General features: G+C 38.4%; 1 protein-coding gene across 1 annotated transcript in view; it reads right to left on the bottom strand.

Annotated features, from left to right (window-relative positions):
• Positions 1-16,537, bottom strand: part of phf21b (PHD finger protein 21B) — a 157,230-nt gene that overhangs the window by 18,569 nt on the left and 122,124 nt on the right. Inside the window, exon 7 of the mRNA XM_041781051.1 lies at positions 11,216-11,479. Within this exon, the coding sequence (XP_041636985.1) occupies positions 11,216-11,479 (264 nt within the window). The remainder of the gene's footprint in view (positions 1-11,215; positions 11,480-16,537) is intronic.

The raw sequence follows: 16,537 nt of genomic DNA, 5'->3' as shown, positions 1-16,537 counted from the left end.
TAGCCTGTTACTACTGCGATCTAGCCCTAGATAACAGGAAAAACAGATCGACTTTCCAAATTACAGAGTGCCAAACAAGTACTCCATGTGGTCACTGCACTTACTTTTGAAGGCTACAATAACAATTCAGCTGATTTAGTGTTACACCCTATACAAGAACTACTGTTAAACTACTGTTTTAAGAATCTATTTTAGCATCTTTCAGGAGTGACGTAGCAGCTCTTTGTGGTTAAAAATCCTCTTCTTAAACAAAGAAGCTCTGTCTCTAATGGATCCTATCTGTAATGTTGTCAGACACTGAAAAGAAATATTACAGTCTGTTTGACTGCTGCAGGATGAAGAAATCTAACAAAGCAAACTTCCTGTTTGTGCTGATTTATATATGTAAGAAAGAAATGTGCTGAGGTTTAATAATATGTTCTCTTTTTTAAATATAGTGAAAATGACTCAAACTAGAGCTGGATCTTCCTCCTCATTTCTTTTTGTAGCTCCAGTCTCACATGAGAACAGTCCAAACACTCGTGTGTACGCTGTGTACTCTTCACTCTTCCAGATAAAATAGTCCTCATTGTACTTCACCACTCTGTGTTCAGTACGGAGCGTATCCGTCCTCTCCGTTTGTCATTCAGGCTCTGAGAGGAGGAGCGGACCCTTGAAGGGGGTCGTCCACCTTCCTCCGGCTCTGTGGAGACTCAGAGGCGGGTGGAGGAGATGACCTTGGCTGCTGTTTAAAGAGGATGGTGATTCTTTGGAGGGAGGAGGAGGAGGAGGGATAGAGAGGAATGAAAGAGAGGCCGGATCAGCGTTAAAGCTGCACACTTTGAGACACACTCACAGCTTCTCTTTGTTCCTCTGCTGCAAGCTAACAGGCGCTAAACACAACTGAGGGTCCGATAACACAACAAACACTCACTGTGCCCAGCCTTTAGAAATAAAACAACATTTTATCAGTGTTTATAAAGACGTAGGATCCATTTTTAATCCATACAGTTCAGTCATTTGGGTTTATGCCCAGTTTCCTTCAAGTATTGTTGATAATTCTCTAATACTAGGGTTGTTCCGTGACAAATTTTAAATCTGTCAGTGCTAATTTTATTTAAGTTTAGTCTAAAGTTAAAAAAACACCCAAAACTAGATCAAAATTGCAATTTCAGCTGAAATTGCGTGGGGATACTGAGAGCTGAATTGTGGAAAAACTGCTGAAATAGCCAAAAGCACAAAAATAGCTGAAAATAGTATAAAATGGCACAAAGGTAGCTGAAAATGGCATTCAATAGCTCAAAAAAGGATAAAAATAGTTGAAAGTAGCCTAATATAGGCTGAAAATAGCATAGAAATGGCTGATTTTGGCCTAAAAGTAGCTTAAAATTGCATTCAATGGCTGTAAAAGCATAGAAATAGCTGAAAATAGCATGACAATAGCTGTATTTCAAAAATTTTAAAAGTTAGAAATGAGAAAAGTGATTGCAGTCAAATGAGGAAGAAAATTAATTTTTTTAAGTTTAAATGGCGTGGAAGAAGGATAATAAACAAAATGGCCGATGTAAATATCAACAGTGCGGATGACTTGCCATTAAATGCCCCTTTTAACTGATTTCCCCAACTTTTTCTTGCTTTTTGCCCATTTTAGTCACTTTTTACTAATTTTTTACAACTTTTTTGCTGTTTTTTGACCATTTTTGCCACCTGTACCCCGCTTCTTTTGTCACTTCTCAACCTTTTTGGCAACTTTCTCTTTACATTTTTGACACTTTATACCCAGTTTTAGCTATTTTATGCCTATTTTGCCCCTCATCAATTTGTGCCAATTTTTGGTCATTTTTGGCCACCTTTAACTTATTTTTATTGCCACTTCAACCCTTTTTTTCCACCACTTAGATTGTGGCTCTTGCAAAAGTAATTTCTAACTATTTGGCTCTTTTTTTGAGCAGGGTTGAGTAACACTGGCCTATCATGTCTTACAGTTAGAGGTGGCCATCTTTATCATATGATGAGTAGAGTGACAGCAGTTATAAATCTGAGGGCTGAATGATCAATGGAGTTAAGGCGAGTTAGAGTGGAGGCAGAGTTATTCCTGTAAATTACGCCACCATAGTCTAGAATAGATTTTAAAGAAACGGCCTCAATTATGTGACTAAAACTAAAAGAGTTGCAGAAATGAACTCTTCTTTGCACAGCACACTCCATTTTCTATCATTTTGAGGTTTAATGCTGCTGTGATAGATGCACTTCTTTTAAATTGCTGAGAAAATTCAACTCTCCTCTCACTCCACATGCTCACTTCTGACTGGCCGAGCCTTTATGACTCAGTTTCCTTCCAAAAACCTCAATTTCCTTCTTGAAATGACATCTAAACACACCATGATGGTGTTTTATTTACCGTCTCCACCTTATGCCACCTCATTTAAATTGACTATCCTGCTGGTTTCATCACTGGATATATTTTTATTTACAGGACTACCTACAAAGTTTAGGAGATCTTACCACAGCTGTTTTTAGTGGCGACAGGCCAACAGTAACAGCAGACAAAGTTTCTAGTCAAGTTGACTGTCCAAATTGCTGCATTTCAGTTCAGACAACTGAATTATATAATTGCACTCCACCACATACAGAGCTTTCCTCAGCCACAGACACCAGAGTTTTAACCACAGGTGATTGGTTTTGGTCGTCGTTAGTTTGGGTGTAAATCAATTGGAGCATCTCACATTTCCTGATATTTCTAACTTTACTGGGTGACTTCTCTCATTCAGTAAAAGCTAAACTCTACATCTTTTGCAGAGTTATGAAGAAAGATACAGGGCTTGAGAAAAGGTAGAAGATAAATGAGTAACAGAGAAGAGAGTTTGAAATGACTGAATGAGACTCGTGCCTTCACACAGAAGTGTGAGGAGCTGAAACAATGCAGCGATAATGTGTGCACTCATGCAGAGCAGTAACCCCATTACACCTCATTATTGATCTCTGAATTAGTGGCCAGGTGGTCTAAGGGACCTGCTGCCTCCCCCCTCCACTTCTTTGACTCACCCCACACGCTTGCCTCTGATTGGCCGAGCCTTTACGACTCAGGATTGATGGAGGTAAGAAAAGCTGCAGGCCGGGGGGGGGTTTTGTTCTTTATTGGCTGGCAGCTGGGTGAAGAGTGCCCACTTTCTCTGAACAATACAGCCGTAAAGAGCCCAAAAACAATCCTGCTTCCTGACCCGCTCACCTCCACCACCCCCGGCTCAGCGGGGGCACAGAGGGAGTCAGTCCAGATGACGAGTGAGGACGAGGACAAGACGGAGGAGGAGGAGGGGAGTCTCCGGAGTGACACGTTGATGAAACGAAGCAGCTTTATCGCAGCCAGCGTCTGTGAGTGTCGGACCTGCTCTGAATCATAACCACGGGCTCACAGAGCAACGTCACACACAGCAAGAATCGGCCAATCAGAGAGCACCGTTTGGATCCTGATGCGACTCCTGAACTCCATGACCCTCATCGACTCCTCAAACACGGCCCCACCCTCTCTTTCTCTCAGTGGTAGTTGATCAGCTACTCCAGCATAAGACTGGGTTTATGTGTCTGAGAGTCTGAATGTAGGAATGTTAACAAACCACAGGATAAAAAGTGTCTTTGCATGAATGATAGAATTACAAATGTTATTGTATGTGTTCATCTAAAAAATTATGCAATAATTTCAACCTGGTTTAATTTATAAAAAGCTGAATATGTAAAAATGTTGCACAAGTCTAAATGAATGCACAATTTCCTCTATTTTGATAAAGCACACAAAAAGCTCCAAATGTTCCTATGTATATTTGTATTTCTATATACCACACAAACACACATATGTGCTTAGGAAGGCATGCATCCATGGATAATGAAATCACAGTATGCAGAGAAATATATGTGTGTGCTGAAACAAGAGTGTTACGTTTGTTTGTTTCTTTGTTTATTAGTACGCAAGTTCTTCCGTATGCATGCCAGTATGTAAGCATATGTGTAGAACTGTAAGACTAACCTGTATGTTTGCATTAAGGTTGTTATAGTTAACTAAAATTAACTAAATCACTAAAACTAAAATTCAAAAATCATTTTAGTTAACTGAAACTAAATAAAAACTAAGCTTTAAAAAAAAAAAAGAAAACTAACTAACTGTATAGTGCGCTTATAAAACTAACTAAAATAAAACAAAAATGGAGACAAAATATTCTTAGTTTTAGTCCTTGACACAACCATACTGACTGGTATTAACACCCAAGTCTGGGGAGAGGAAAATGGCCTGATCTGATTGGTTAAGACTTCACTCAGTGGTAGTTTTATATCTGGAGTTGTATTCAAACATATTAATGAATAAATGATAAGTGAAGAGTACCCTGTTTGAATATGTTTTCAAAAATGTATGATGCTCACTCAGCCTAACTAATAAAAACTAAACTAAAACGAAGCATTTTGCCAAATAAAAACTAAACAAAACAGCAGTCAAAACTAATAAAAACTAAACTGAAAAAGAACACAGAAATTGAAAACAAAATAAAATAGAAACTAATGAAAAATCCCAAACTGTTATAACCTTCGTTTGCATGTAACTGTAAAATATGTGTGTAAGTCTGCAATGTTTATATCATTTAAAAATCAAATAAGTGTTGTTATTAGTTTTGATGTTATTCGCTTCACTATGGAAATGTCAGTTTTTCTCAAGTATAAATGAATTCATACATACAAACATACCTTCAAACATGGATTGCAGCTTGTATGATAAAATGTATGAATGCATGAATATACATATGAATGCATGCATGTATTTATGAATGCACGGATATTTTTGAAAATACTAAATGTAAGAATGAATTACTGTGCAGCTAAGTGAATATAAATATATAAGGATGTATGAATGACTATTTGTATTAAAGTGTATATGCATGTTGTTATGAATGCATGTTGGTATATATTAGGGCTGGGGAATCAATTGCAAATTAGATTAAATTGCAAAATGACCTGCTGCAATTTAATAAATTGCAGACAGTGCAATACCAAAATACCAATTTGATAATTTTTTGCAGCAGCAGAGATTTTTTGCTCTACACATTATGTGTTCATACAAGTGTGTTTATTCAGAACATTTTACAAAAATCATACTCTTCCTGTTAGTGTTTATGATTTTCTTAATGAAAATGAGAATAACAAAAAAATGTCATCCCTTTAGTATTAGGGCTGTACAATTTGGGAAATTAATCTAATAGCAATTTTTTCCCCTAATATTGCAACTGCAATTCAATATGCAATTATTTCTTAAGTTCCTCATCTCATGTATTTTTCCAGCAAAAGCAAGCAAATAGTCATTCTATTCTATAACCAACACTATATTTGATTAAAAGGGCTTAAAATTTTGAAAAGAAATAGAATTGTGATGATTTTGACTCATATTGCAAATTGGATATGAATTGTTGTATAAAGGGAGCAACAATTTTAATGTCATTCTCATATTCAATAAGAAAAACAAAAATGAAGAAAGTAAGATTTTTTTTGTAGATTACTTCCTAACATACATCACTCGAATGATTGCATGATATGTAATGCATAATATCTCTGCTGCAAAAAAGTTTTAAACTGCTATTTTGACACAGATTTTAGGTTAAAGAAATACTGCACCTTCTGCGATTTGAAAATTGCAGCAGGGCATGTTGTAATTTAATCTAATTTGGGATTAATTGACCAGCCCTATTCAGGAAAGCAACCAATTTCAAATTTGCTGTATGAACCAAAATCCCAATTAGATATTTTTGCATCTTAATCACATATTAACCCTTTAAAACCTATGAGATCGCCTGCGCTCCCATTTGCCTATCTATTTTTAACCGCGGGTAGAATTGCAACCAAATGAGATGGAGCAATAATTCTTTTTGAATATAAAACCAGAGTGGTAACACTAACAGATCACACAGTCAATGTGTTCCAGAGTACCGTTTCCTTCTAAAAATATCCTTCCTTCTTTTGCAGAAACGAGTATAAAGCGCAAACATCAAAAAAAATCTAATATAATCAGGCTATAATTGTCTTGTTTTCTAGCAGGTCACAAGTCCCATGTGTTATTGTTTCAACATGGTCTTCTGCAAACACATGCATCCTCAAAAGTATCTGGCACACTTAGAGATTTGATTGCACTACTGTAAATAGTTTATTTTTGAAAAAGATGCTGTCTTACTGCAAATTGAGCACTGTATGTTTGTATGTATCTATGCTCATCATTATGTATGTATATACTACACCTTTGTGAATACATATATAGGGGAGAACAGGGTTGGTTGGCACACATGTTGATTGTCACACTCATAATATTTCGCCACCAGAGGGCGCCCTCTCCCAAAAGTTGGACATTTCCAGTGTTGGGTCCAAAGCTCACCTACTTTTCTTTTAAAAAGCTTCTATTGTGTTTATTTTTTCCTGTTGTCGTTGTATTTTAATGTCCTGTGTGAAACACTTTGAATTGCCTTGTTGCTGAATGTGCTAAACAGAAAAACTTGCCTTGCCTTACATAGTTTTTCCTGGAGTAGGCCAGCTGAATGAGAGGTGAGAGGATCATATTCAGCTCCTTGGTATTTTTCTTCTAGGCTTTTACATAGTGGGGCTTTTAACAAAACAATTGGTACCCTTAAATAGTTTAGACTGTTGTTGACTAGCTAATTTCTTGTTAGTCAGTTGTTAGCCTTGATGCTAGCAAGAAATTCCAGTCAGGGTTGGTCGTCACATTCTCTTTGGGCTTGGTTGTCACAGCCGCTCAGGGCAGGTATGGGAGAGGTGTTGGATGTGTAACTAGTGGGCTCACAAGCTCCACTTAGCTGGAGGGCACTGATCCTACATTTGCCATCACTGTAACTCTGAATAGGTGTAGCCTGGGTGAGTAGTTATTGTCAGGTCTATTTGTTTTGTTCTTTATAGGCTAAAGATGTTTATGCTCCTTGCTCATTTTGTTTTAAGATGCATTAATTGAATTTAAGTTTCAAATGTAGTACCTCCTTCTTGCCTTCTTTTTAAGATTTTATCCATTTAAAAAACATTGTGACAAGCAACCCTATAGTGTGTGACAACCATACCTGTGATGGGGTTGGTTGTCACAGTGTGTCAGAGTGCCTCTTTTTTAAATAAATCGGAAAATGAGAGGGTCATACATTTCATCTTAAGCTTCTATTTAACATAGGAATGACTTTTGACACGTGCAAATCATATTAGTGTAAAGGTGTAACAACCAACCCCATTCTCCCCTACATACATACATTTATGCATACACTGAAACTTACACACACACACACACACACACAAACAGATGTTTTCATACATACACACAGTCATCATAAAAATTAAACTCACAAAAAGAGTGAAGGATAAAAAATGCATTCTCCCTTCCTTCATGTTTTAAAGCTCATGTGTATTTCCTGTCAATCTCTGTGAAGGTGTCACGCTAACAGACTCGCTCTATCTCATATGAACCGTGTTGATGGACAGAGACTCTGATCTGCTGGACACACAGATGAATTATAAAGCTGGAGCCTCAGGGCCCCCAGCCCCGGCCCCCCTCCCTGTATGGGGCCCATGCAATTACAGTAATAGTGAGGAGGCAGCAGTGTGGAGCTGTGATCCCCGGCTGTGTGCTGATGGAGGTGATGGTGCTGAATACAGAGCGAGGAGGCGCAGCCTGGATCCTAACACACACTCAGAGGACACACTACATCTCTGATACACAAAATCCAACCGTATGATTCCCCAATCATTACACATGTGTTACATGTCAGAAACATGGCCAACAAATCTATTATTCCTGCTTCCTGGAATCATAACAAGTCATCTCCTGCTGCACAAAGGAGGGAATAAGAACTACACAGGATGAAACCTGCAGAATTTTTATGAGCACTGTTGCTTCTCTGCCTCCAAACAGCAAACAAAAATTCACACATATAGGTTTAAAACCGAGGAGATGCTGCAGGATGAACTGGAGTTAAAACAACACGTTAACTCTCTCAGGGTGTGATGATGAGGAGGAGGGACTGGAAAAGGTTCAGCTTTATGCAAATATACTTCATTTCTGCATGTTAAATAATATATACATCTAAATTAAACCAACACTGATTATCGTGGTCGACTGCTGAGCAAATTTCAACAATAGCATGCAAAACAGGAGGAGCAATGCTGAGTCCAGGATAATACTTCTCAGCCAAAAGCTACCAGGGGAGGAGAGTTTTAATTTAGACTGTGCAGGAATTTTTCTGCAAGTTTTGATAACTGAGAAAGAGAAATTACCCCATACTGGGTGCCTAAGGCGTCTAGCACTTTTTGGATGGAGTTGGGTAGGGAAGAGCTTAGGGATGAAGGAAGTATGTCCAAAGAGAGGATTTGTTTTGGTCTGAAAATCTTCTCTGAAGTCACATATTAAACCTTTAACATGATTTGGTATGAGTGTTTTCCATCCTTACACTAAGTAAACATAGGATGCTGATATATATACTGTCCAAGATAGTAAAGCAGGGGTGTCAAACTCCATCACTGCAGGGGCTGAAATCTGAATTTAGGTCTGACCTGAGGGCCTAACAGGGTCAAGATTTGACCAAAAACTGTCAACAGTGTTTTCACAGGTAATGAATTATAGGGGAAATGATTTTAAGATTTCTTAAAAAAAAAAAAAAAGTCAAAATGATTAAATATCACAGCACCAATGTTATTGTGTGTCCATGTCGAATAAATGCTAAATAAATAAATATGTTAAAGGCTCTGAGATAAAAAGACAACTTTATAAGTCCTAAAGGTCAAAATACAAATTTAAAAGTGAAAATAAGGCTTTAAAAGGGAAATATATGAGATAGAGACTTAAAATCATGAGTTTAAAGGTCAAGATATGAGATAAAAACCAAATTAAGAGTTTAAAATGTCAAAATAGAAGATAAAATTCTAAATTGTGACTCTAAAATGTCAAAATATGAGATAAAATTCGCGATCGGGAGTTTAAAAACTGAAAATATGGGACTAAAAGTCAAAGTTAGGAGTTTAAAAGGTCACAATATGATTTAAATGAAAAATTTTGAACCTAAAAGGTCACAACATGAGAGAAAAGGTCAAAATTATGAATTTAAAAGGTCAAAATATGAAATAAAAAAGTCAAAATCCTAAATTTAGATCATAATCTTGGGATGCAAAATGAAAATATGAAATGAAAACACAAATTGATTTCTTTACCTCATTCCTGACTTTTTATCTTATCATTTCTACTCTCTACCTTTTCAAATTTTATGACTTGACAAGGTTTTTTGTTTTTTTTTAAATAAATCTTCAAGGTTAAATTTACATGTTTATACTGGAGGAAATCTGCAGACCTCATTTAGGTGAGCCACTTCTAATTAAGATATGAAATGATCTTGTGGGCCGGGTAAAACTGCACCACGGGCCGCATTTAGTCCCAGGGCCTTGAGTTTAACGCCCGTGCAATAAAGACGCAAACTCCCTAATAGACAACACAAATTCCAAAAAAATGTAAATAAAATCAGAATGTAATGGTTGTCAAATCTCATGAGCCTGTGTTTCATTCACAATGGAAAATAAACTCAAAAAGTCAGGGCATCAAAAGTCTGGAGAAATAAGAGATTCTCGTGAAAAACAGCTGGAGGAAAATTTTGCAACTAATTGGATTAATTGGCAGCAGGTCAGTCACATTCTAGAACAACGTTGGATGCTCATGATCTTACTGCATTAAAAACAGGCATGATACTGTACTAGAAATCACTGCACAGGCTCAAGAACACTTCCAGAAATCACTGTCCGTCAGCACAGTTGGCCGTGCCGTCCACAAATGATAGTTAAAGCTGCACTATGCAAACAAAAAGCCATATGTAAACAGGATTCAGTAATACCACTGGGCCAAAGCTCATTTAAAATGGACTGAGTCTAAATGGAAAACTGTTCTGTGGTCAGTCAAATCAACATTTGATATTATTTTGGGAAACCATGGATGCTGTGTCCTGTGGACTTAAGAGAAGTGGGGCCATCCAGCTTGTTATCCTGGCTTAGTTCTAAAGCCTGCATCTCTGATGGTATGGGGTTGCATTAGTGCCGATGGGTGGGCAGCTTAAACGTCAGCGGCACCTGGGAAGGAACTATTAATGCTGAAAATAGATTTTAGAGCAACTCATGCTCTGATCAAGGGAAGGCCTTGATTATCTCACGAAGACAATGCTAAACCAAATACCACATCCATCACAACAGCATGGCTTCACAGGAGAAGAGTCTGGATGCTGAACCAGGACTGTTGAGCTGCTAGAATTCTGCATCAGACAAGAATGGGACAACATCCCTCTCCCAAAACGAAGAGAAGAGATGCTACACAACGGTAATCAAAGCCCTGTCCCTAGTATTTTGAGATGTGTTGCAGCCATCAAATTCAATTCAAATAGTTTTAATGTTTACATTTTACACAGCGCCCTAACTTTTTTGGACTTGGGGTTATACATAATAATAAAAATGAACCTATAAAATCCTTATGTAAGCAAGTCTCAGAACAGGTTGAACAGGCTCCAGTGACTGACAAGGAAAAATTAAAACCTGGCACTTACGTAGAACAGCAAATCGGAGCTCAGAATCAGAGAGAAAATGTGACTTCAGTTTAAAAAATGACTATTTACTTCGATAAAATGCCGGCAGGAGTATAAACGTAGTGTAAAAACTTTAACAATAAAGCATTGAGAGCATATAAGTCACTCTACGAGGCGTAGGAGAAAAAGAAACTCTGCTTTAATATAGGTGCATGTAGATGATAAAAACACGGCAGTTTAATCAGAGAGAAACTGCACAGAAGTTCCCTCTCCTCCACAGCGGATACAGCAGCGCTCTGCTTCAACACAGCACACTCATTAGCAGCGTTTCTGTACACCTGATTGTATTCATATTTCCATTTCAGCGTGAACAACTTCAGTGGAAAAACAACAACAGAGATTTGCTCTGCAGCTGTGAGCTCGTTGTCTTTTAATATTTATGCCGTCAAACTCTTAAATATTGCCTGAAAAACTGATCTGATGTGGAAAAATGTTGAACTGCTCCTTTAAAGTTGGATTAAAGTGTTGTTGAAGGGCATTTAAGTATCTTAAGTGGACCATCTTATCAATCAGAGAAGTTTTAGCTGTTTCAGTGGCATCCAGGTATCCCAGGTGTGAGGTGAGTTCATTTATTAAATCTTATTAATTTTTTTTTTATCTACCTGAGAGGGCGGCAGCTCTGCGGCTCTCCTGCTGCTGCTGAACGGGTGGACTCCGGCCGTCCCCACCCTGCCGCCCGTCTGGAGGTTGATGGGGGACGTCTGGAGGGGCTCCGAGCTCGCCGCCTTCTGGCCGTTGATGTGTGCTGTAACCATGGAAACGGGAGCCTTGGCCGGCACCACGGAGATGGCGATGCTCTGAGCGGGAGGTTTGATGAGGGACAGCGGCTTAGTCGTCCCTACAGGACAACTTCTGACCGCCAGCTTCTGCAGAGAGAGAGAGAGAGAGAAGTGTGTTAGAGAGAGATACAGTAGAGCAGTGGTACAGAAAGAGACAGGAAACACCCAGCCTTAAGAAACGAGGTGGAGAGTGGCTTAGTAGTCCCTGCAGGACCGTTTCTGACCACCAGCTTCTTCAAGGAGACACAGAGGTGTGATAAAGACGGACAGGTAGTAGAATCAGCAGGTGTTGTCAGTGTTAGTACACTGAGCATGCTCACTGCTGACTCACAACAGAACAGATTTACTCTGAAGATACAAAACTGCACCACACACATCCAGCACTATTCTCTCTTATTCCAGTTTATTCTAATAACTATTAGTATCAAAAAAGCTGAGACGGACCTGTTAGGATGAAATACAGCATAAAATAAAAAAGTACCAAAGCTTTAAAAAGATGAAAAACTTCAGGTCTTCAGTCTGATTTCTAACCGAATATTTTTTGTACGCTTTGACAGCGTGCAGGAGTTATGTGCAATGTGCAACCTCCATTATAACTGATATCAGCACTTTATTTCTATGTAGTATACAGCTCTAAAAAATTACATGGAATTTAACAGGAGCATAGACAAGGAATAAGTTCATCCAAAACAGAGAGAAAACTCCTACACACTGTCTTAATAGCAAAAATATTCTGACAATGTTTCAGAAACACTGCAGGTGTTTTTTTTTTTCTTTTTTGGCAATTTAGTGAGCAGGAGTTTCCTCGTTTTTTGATCAAAGAAACAAGATGTTTTCCAATATAATAATCCCTGCCTAGGACCTCTTTGGGCCTCTTTTATTGAACATTTCCACACTTTACTTTGACTAAGCTTAAATCAAATCAAATTACATTATAAGGTAGTCCACACTTCTAGTGTTTGGATACCAACTCTTTTGGAAGACTACAATCTGTTAATTCAACAATAAATATTAACAATTTATCACCATAGTACAAAGATACTAAGACAGACGCACAGATAAGAATTAAGTTCATCTAAAACTGAAAGAAAACACACTGTCTGGTGTCTGTCAAACAGTTTTTCTCTGAATGTGATCATTAAAATACCTTCCAGACCTTGCCACAGCATTTTTAGTGAGCCTGGAACCAAGGTTATAATAGTTTAAGATTTTTCATTAGCTTTTATTTTTATTTCGTTTTCACTTTCTGTGTTAGATTTTAGTTTAGTTTAGTTTTTATTAGTTTTGACTGCTGTTTTGTTAGTTTAGTTTAGTTTTTATTTTGCAAAAATGCTTCGTTTTAGTTTAGTTTTTATTAGTTTTAGTTTTTCATGGATAGATGCTAAGGCTGAGTGAGCGTCATACATTTTTTAAAACATTTAAACAGGCTACACTTCATTCATCATTTATTTACTTAATGATGATGTTTGAATACAACTCCAGACATAAAACTACCACTATGTGAAGTCTTAACCAATCAGATCAGGCTATTTTAATCTTCCCAGACTTGTGTTCAGGTGCCAGTCAGTCTGGTTGTGTCAAAGACCAAAACTAAGGATATTTTGTCTCCATTTTTATTCTTTTTTATTTAGTTTTGTTAACTAGTTTTATAATTATTCTGTTCCAGGTCGCGGGGGGGGGGGGGGGGGAATCACAGGGCTGACATATAGAGACAGACAACCAGGCATGCTCACATTCACACCTACGGGCAATTTAGAGTCACCAAATAACCTGAGAACATGCAAACTCCACACAGACAGGCCCTGACCGGGAAGCAAACCAGCGACCTTCTTGCTGTGAGACAACAGCACCAGCCCCTGCACCACTGTGCTGTTTTTATTTAGTTTCAGTTAACTTAAATGATTTTAAATTTTAGTTTTAGTGCTTTAGTTAGTTTTACAACCTAGTCTGGAACTTACGTGACTTTTTGGGACTTTAATGGTTAAATCCACACCAGTAAACCCGATATTGAACATCTTTTTATCTGTTTTGATCTGATCATTTATTACTGCTCGTTTGAATGCTAACCGTTATATGGTTTATCTTCTGTGAGGGTTTGTAAGCCAATGGCAGGCTGTTCTGTGATCACGTGAGGCTAAGTGACTAGAGCATAATGGAAAGACAGAGAGAGTCTGTGTTGCATCCCCCTGTATTATTGTTATTTTAATACTTAGCAGTTAAACTCCATAATCAGCAGGAAAACAACTTCAGGCTCACAGAGATGCTGTACATGATGATTCTATTAGTTAAGCCATGTTCTGAGACAAATATAGGTCTGAAATAATTTGCTAGTCTGCACAGTCAGTCCAGAAAGTTCACACTGGTATCAGATCAGGACTCTTTATCAGGAAGGAACATGTCTAAAAATGGGCTTCTGCTGACTTCTGTTAATGCTGCCGTGCTATCAAACAGATACGGTCTGCTTTATTCTGGCCTGGTGGAGTGACTTCCCCTCCTCCTAACTTTACACTACTTTCCGTTAAAATCAATACAACTCTGCTTCACTTTGTTTTTATTTAACACCATGAAGTGAAACAGAGACAGTCTGAGACCCTCCATCCCCACCAGACTGTCCTCATCATCACACACGGACCCCTCCCCCACCCTCCCCCGTCCTCTTCAGAGTGCAAAAGAAAAATACATTTTCCAAAGCTGAGATAAGTACGACTGTTTCCCCTCCGCTTCACCCTCACACGGCTGAAACCAAGAGCCTCTAAATATTTGATATTCCATCCCACTGCCCCGCCGTCTTCTTCAACACACTGCTGCTGCCTGTTTATGCTTTTCTACACACTACAGAGGGTCTGTGGGTGAGGAAGGGGGGGGAGGGGGCTCCTTCTTCTTCCTCTTCTCTGGCTGTTTGTGCATCCACTGGAGAAGAAAATAAAATAAAGAAAGATCTGTGCGCGGGCAGGAACGATCTTGTAAATACATCAGTGGAGAGGAGGCACTTTGATAAACAACATCAAAAACAAAGAAAGATGAGATTATGATTAATATCTGAAGGAAAAGACACTTTTAAGTCTGCAGATTTATTTGTAAGAAGTAAATCTTTAAAATTCTGCTACATTTGGAGTATCTTTCCAAGTAAAAAGCCACAACCCCCCCTGAAAAACTCCATTAGAGCTCTCTATTATCCACCCAAAGAGGGGGGGTGAAGGAAACAGAGGGGACATGAGGGGGTAATATTCATTTGAGGCCCCTGCTGCTGCTTGAAATACTGCATTACTAATAAGGAGGGCCTCCTTAAAACACAGGCTGCAGATTTAAGGTGGACTGGATGAAGTGTGACGGTCTAAAAGGGGGTGGGGGTTTCTGCTTTTGTGTCCAAATCTGCTCATTGAGCGCTTTTCAGTTTGTCCTTCTTTTCCAGTAAATTTTATTCCGGTGTTCTCAACCCATCCGAGGAAAAGCATCAATAATTCATAGCTTAGTTGTGAAATAAGCAACTACTTTTAATGGATTCATGGTCGGAGAGTTTGTAAAGAACAGAAAGTCGAGATTTTACACTCCCAGCTTGTAGATGTGAATGAACAAAGTGAAACCCTGACCTTCATTTTCTGAAGGATGACAGTAAAATAATCAGAAGAAAAGCAGCAGTTTCATAGTGATCAGACCTTTTGATGCTCAGCAAGCTCATTTATTCAGACATCAAACTCTGAATAGAAAAACTTCATTAAAGTGAAGACAGAAAACTTGCCCTTTTGAAATCGTCCACAGGATTAAGTCAGCTGAACTCCAGCATTCTAATGGAAGAGGGTGAGTTATAGTAATCACAGTTTTGTCCAGCATAATCACACATTCTTACAGAGCTACTGCCCACCCCTGATCTAGAGCAGTGTTTCCAGACCTTTTTTACTTGGAGGTCCTCCAGGACCCAAGAGAAGAAAAAGTGGCCCCAAACACCAACACAGTTTTTAAATGTTTCACTGATAAAACCTTATAAAATGCCTACGCATGCTTTTCTTATCAAAAGTCCGTTGTATTAACTACTTAATAACTGTTTTATCATGGCAAATCTTATTTTGGCAGCCTCAGAGCAGACAAAGCCTCACACCTCCATCTAGAGCAGGGATGTCCAAACTATGGCCCAGGGGCAAAATGTGGCCCATTTTTGATTGACCCCCCAAAAATTCTTTAAATAACCTAATATGGCCCCAGTAGAGAATGAGACTTTCGCGACACTGCATTACTCTTCTTAGTTTCGTAACAAAGCAGTGCTACCATGCTAATACTGTAAACAAACATTTTGACAAGCAGCTATAGCTGTTGTTTCAGGACTAAATTGAGACGACACTATAAACAGTATAAATATTCACAACCAAAATACTAAAGATGTCTTCATTTATATTTTGCCCTAATGGATTACAGCAACAAATAGCAGAACCAATGATGTTCCAGGAGCGGGGCCAATGGTAGAAAGCATTGACAAGGGCCCCCTGCTATCTGATTGGCCCCCCAAAATTCTTTAAAATAAATTGAATATGGCCTTCAATAGAGTATGGAGCTTTTGCTACACTGCATTACTCTTCTTGGCTTCAAAACAAGGCAGTGCTACCATGCTAATGCTGTAAACAAACATTATTACAAGCAGATTTAGCCGATTTTTTCATGACAAAATTGAGACGACACTATAAATAGAAAAATATTATACAAAAGATATCTTCATTTTTATAATGGATTACAGCAGCAAACAGCAGAACCAATGATGTTCTAGGGGCGGGGCCAGTGGTAGACAGTGCTGACTAGGTCCTCTGAAATCTGACTGGCCCCCCAAAAATTCTTTAAAATATATTAAATATGGCCCTCAATAGAGCATGAAGCTTGTGCGACACTTTATTACTCTTCTTAGTTTTGTAACAAGGCAGTGCTACCATGCTAATACTGTAAACAAACATTTTGACAAGCAGTTATAGCTGCTTTTTCAGGATTAAACTGAGACAACACTACAAATAGTAAAAATATTATACTAAAGATATCTTCATTTATAATGCCCTAATGGATTACAGCAGCAAATAGAACAAATGATGTTCCAGTGGTAGACAGCGCTGACCAGGGCCCCCCTTGAAATCTGATCAGCCATTTGCCTCGTCAGCCATCAACTAG

Source organism: Cheilinus undulatus, linkage group 23, assembly GCF_018320785.1.
Source record: "Cheilinus undulatus linkage group 23, ASM1832078v1, whole genome shotgun sequence".
Classification (NCBI taxonomy): domain Eukaryota; kingdom Metazoa; phylum Chordata; class Actinopteri; order Labriformes; family Labridae; genus Cheilinus; species Cheilinus undulatus.
This window is presented reverse-complemented; position numbering and strand designations above follow the sequence as displayed.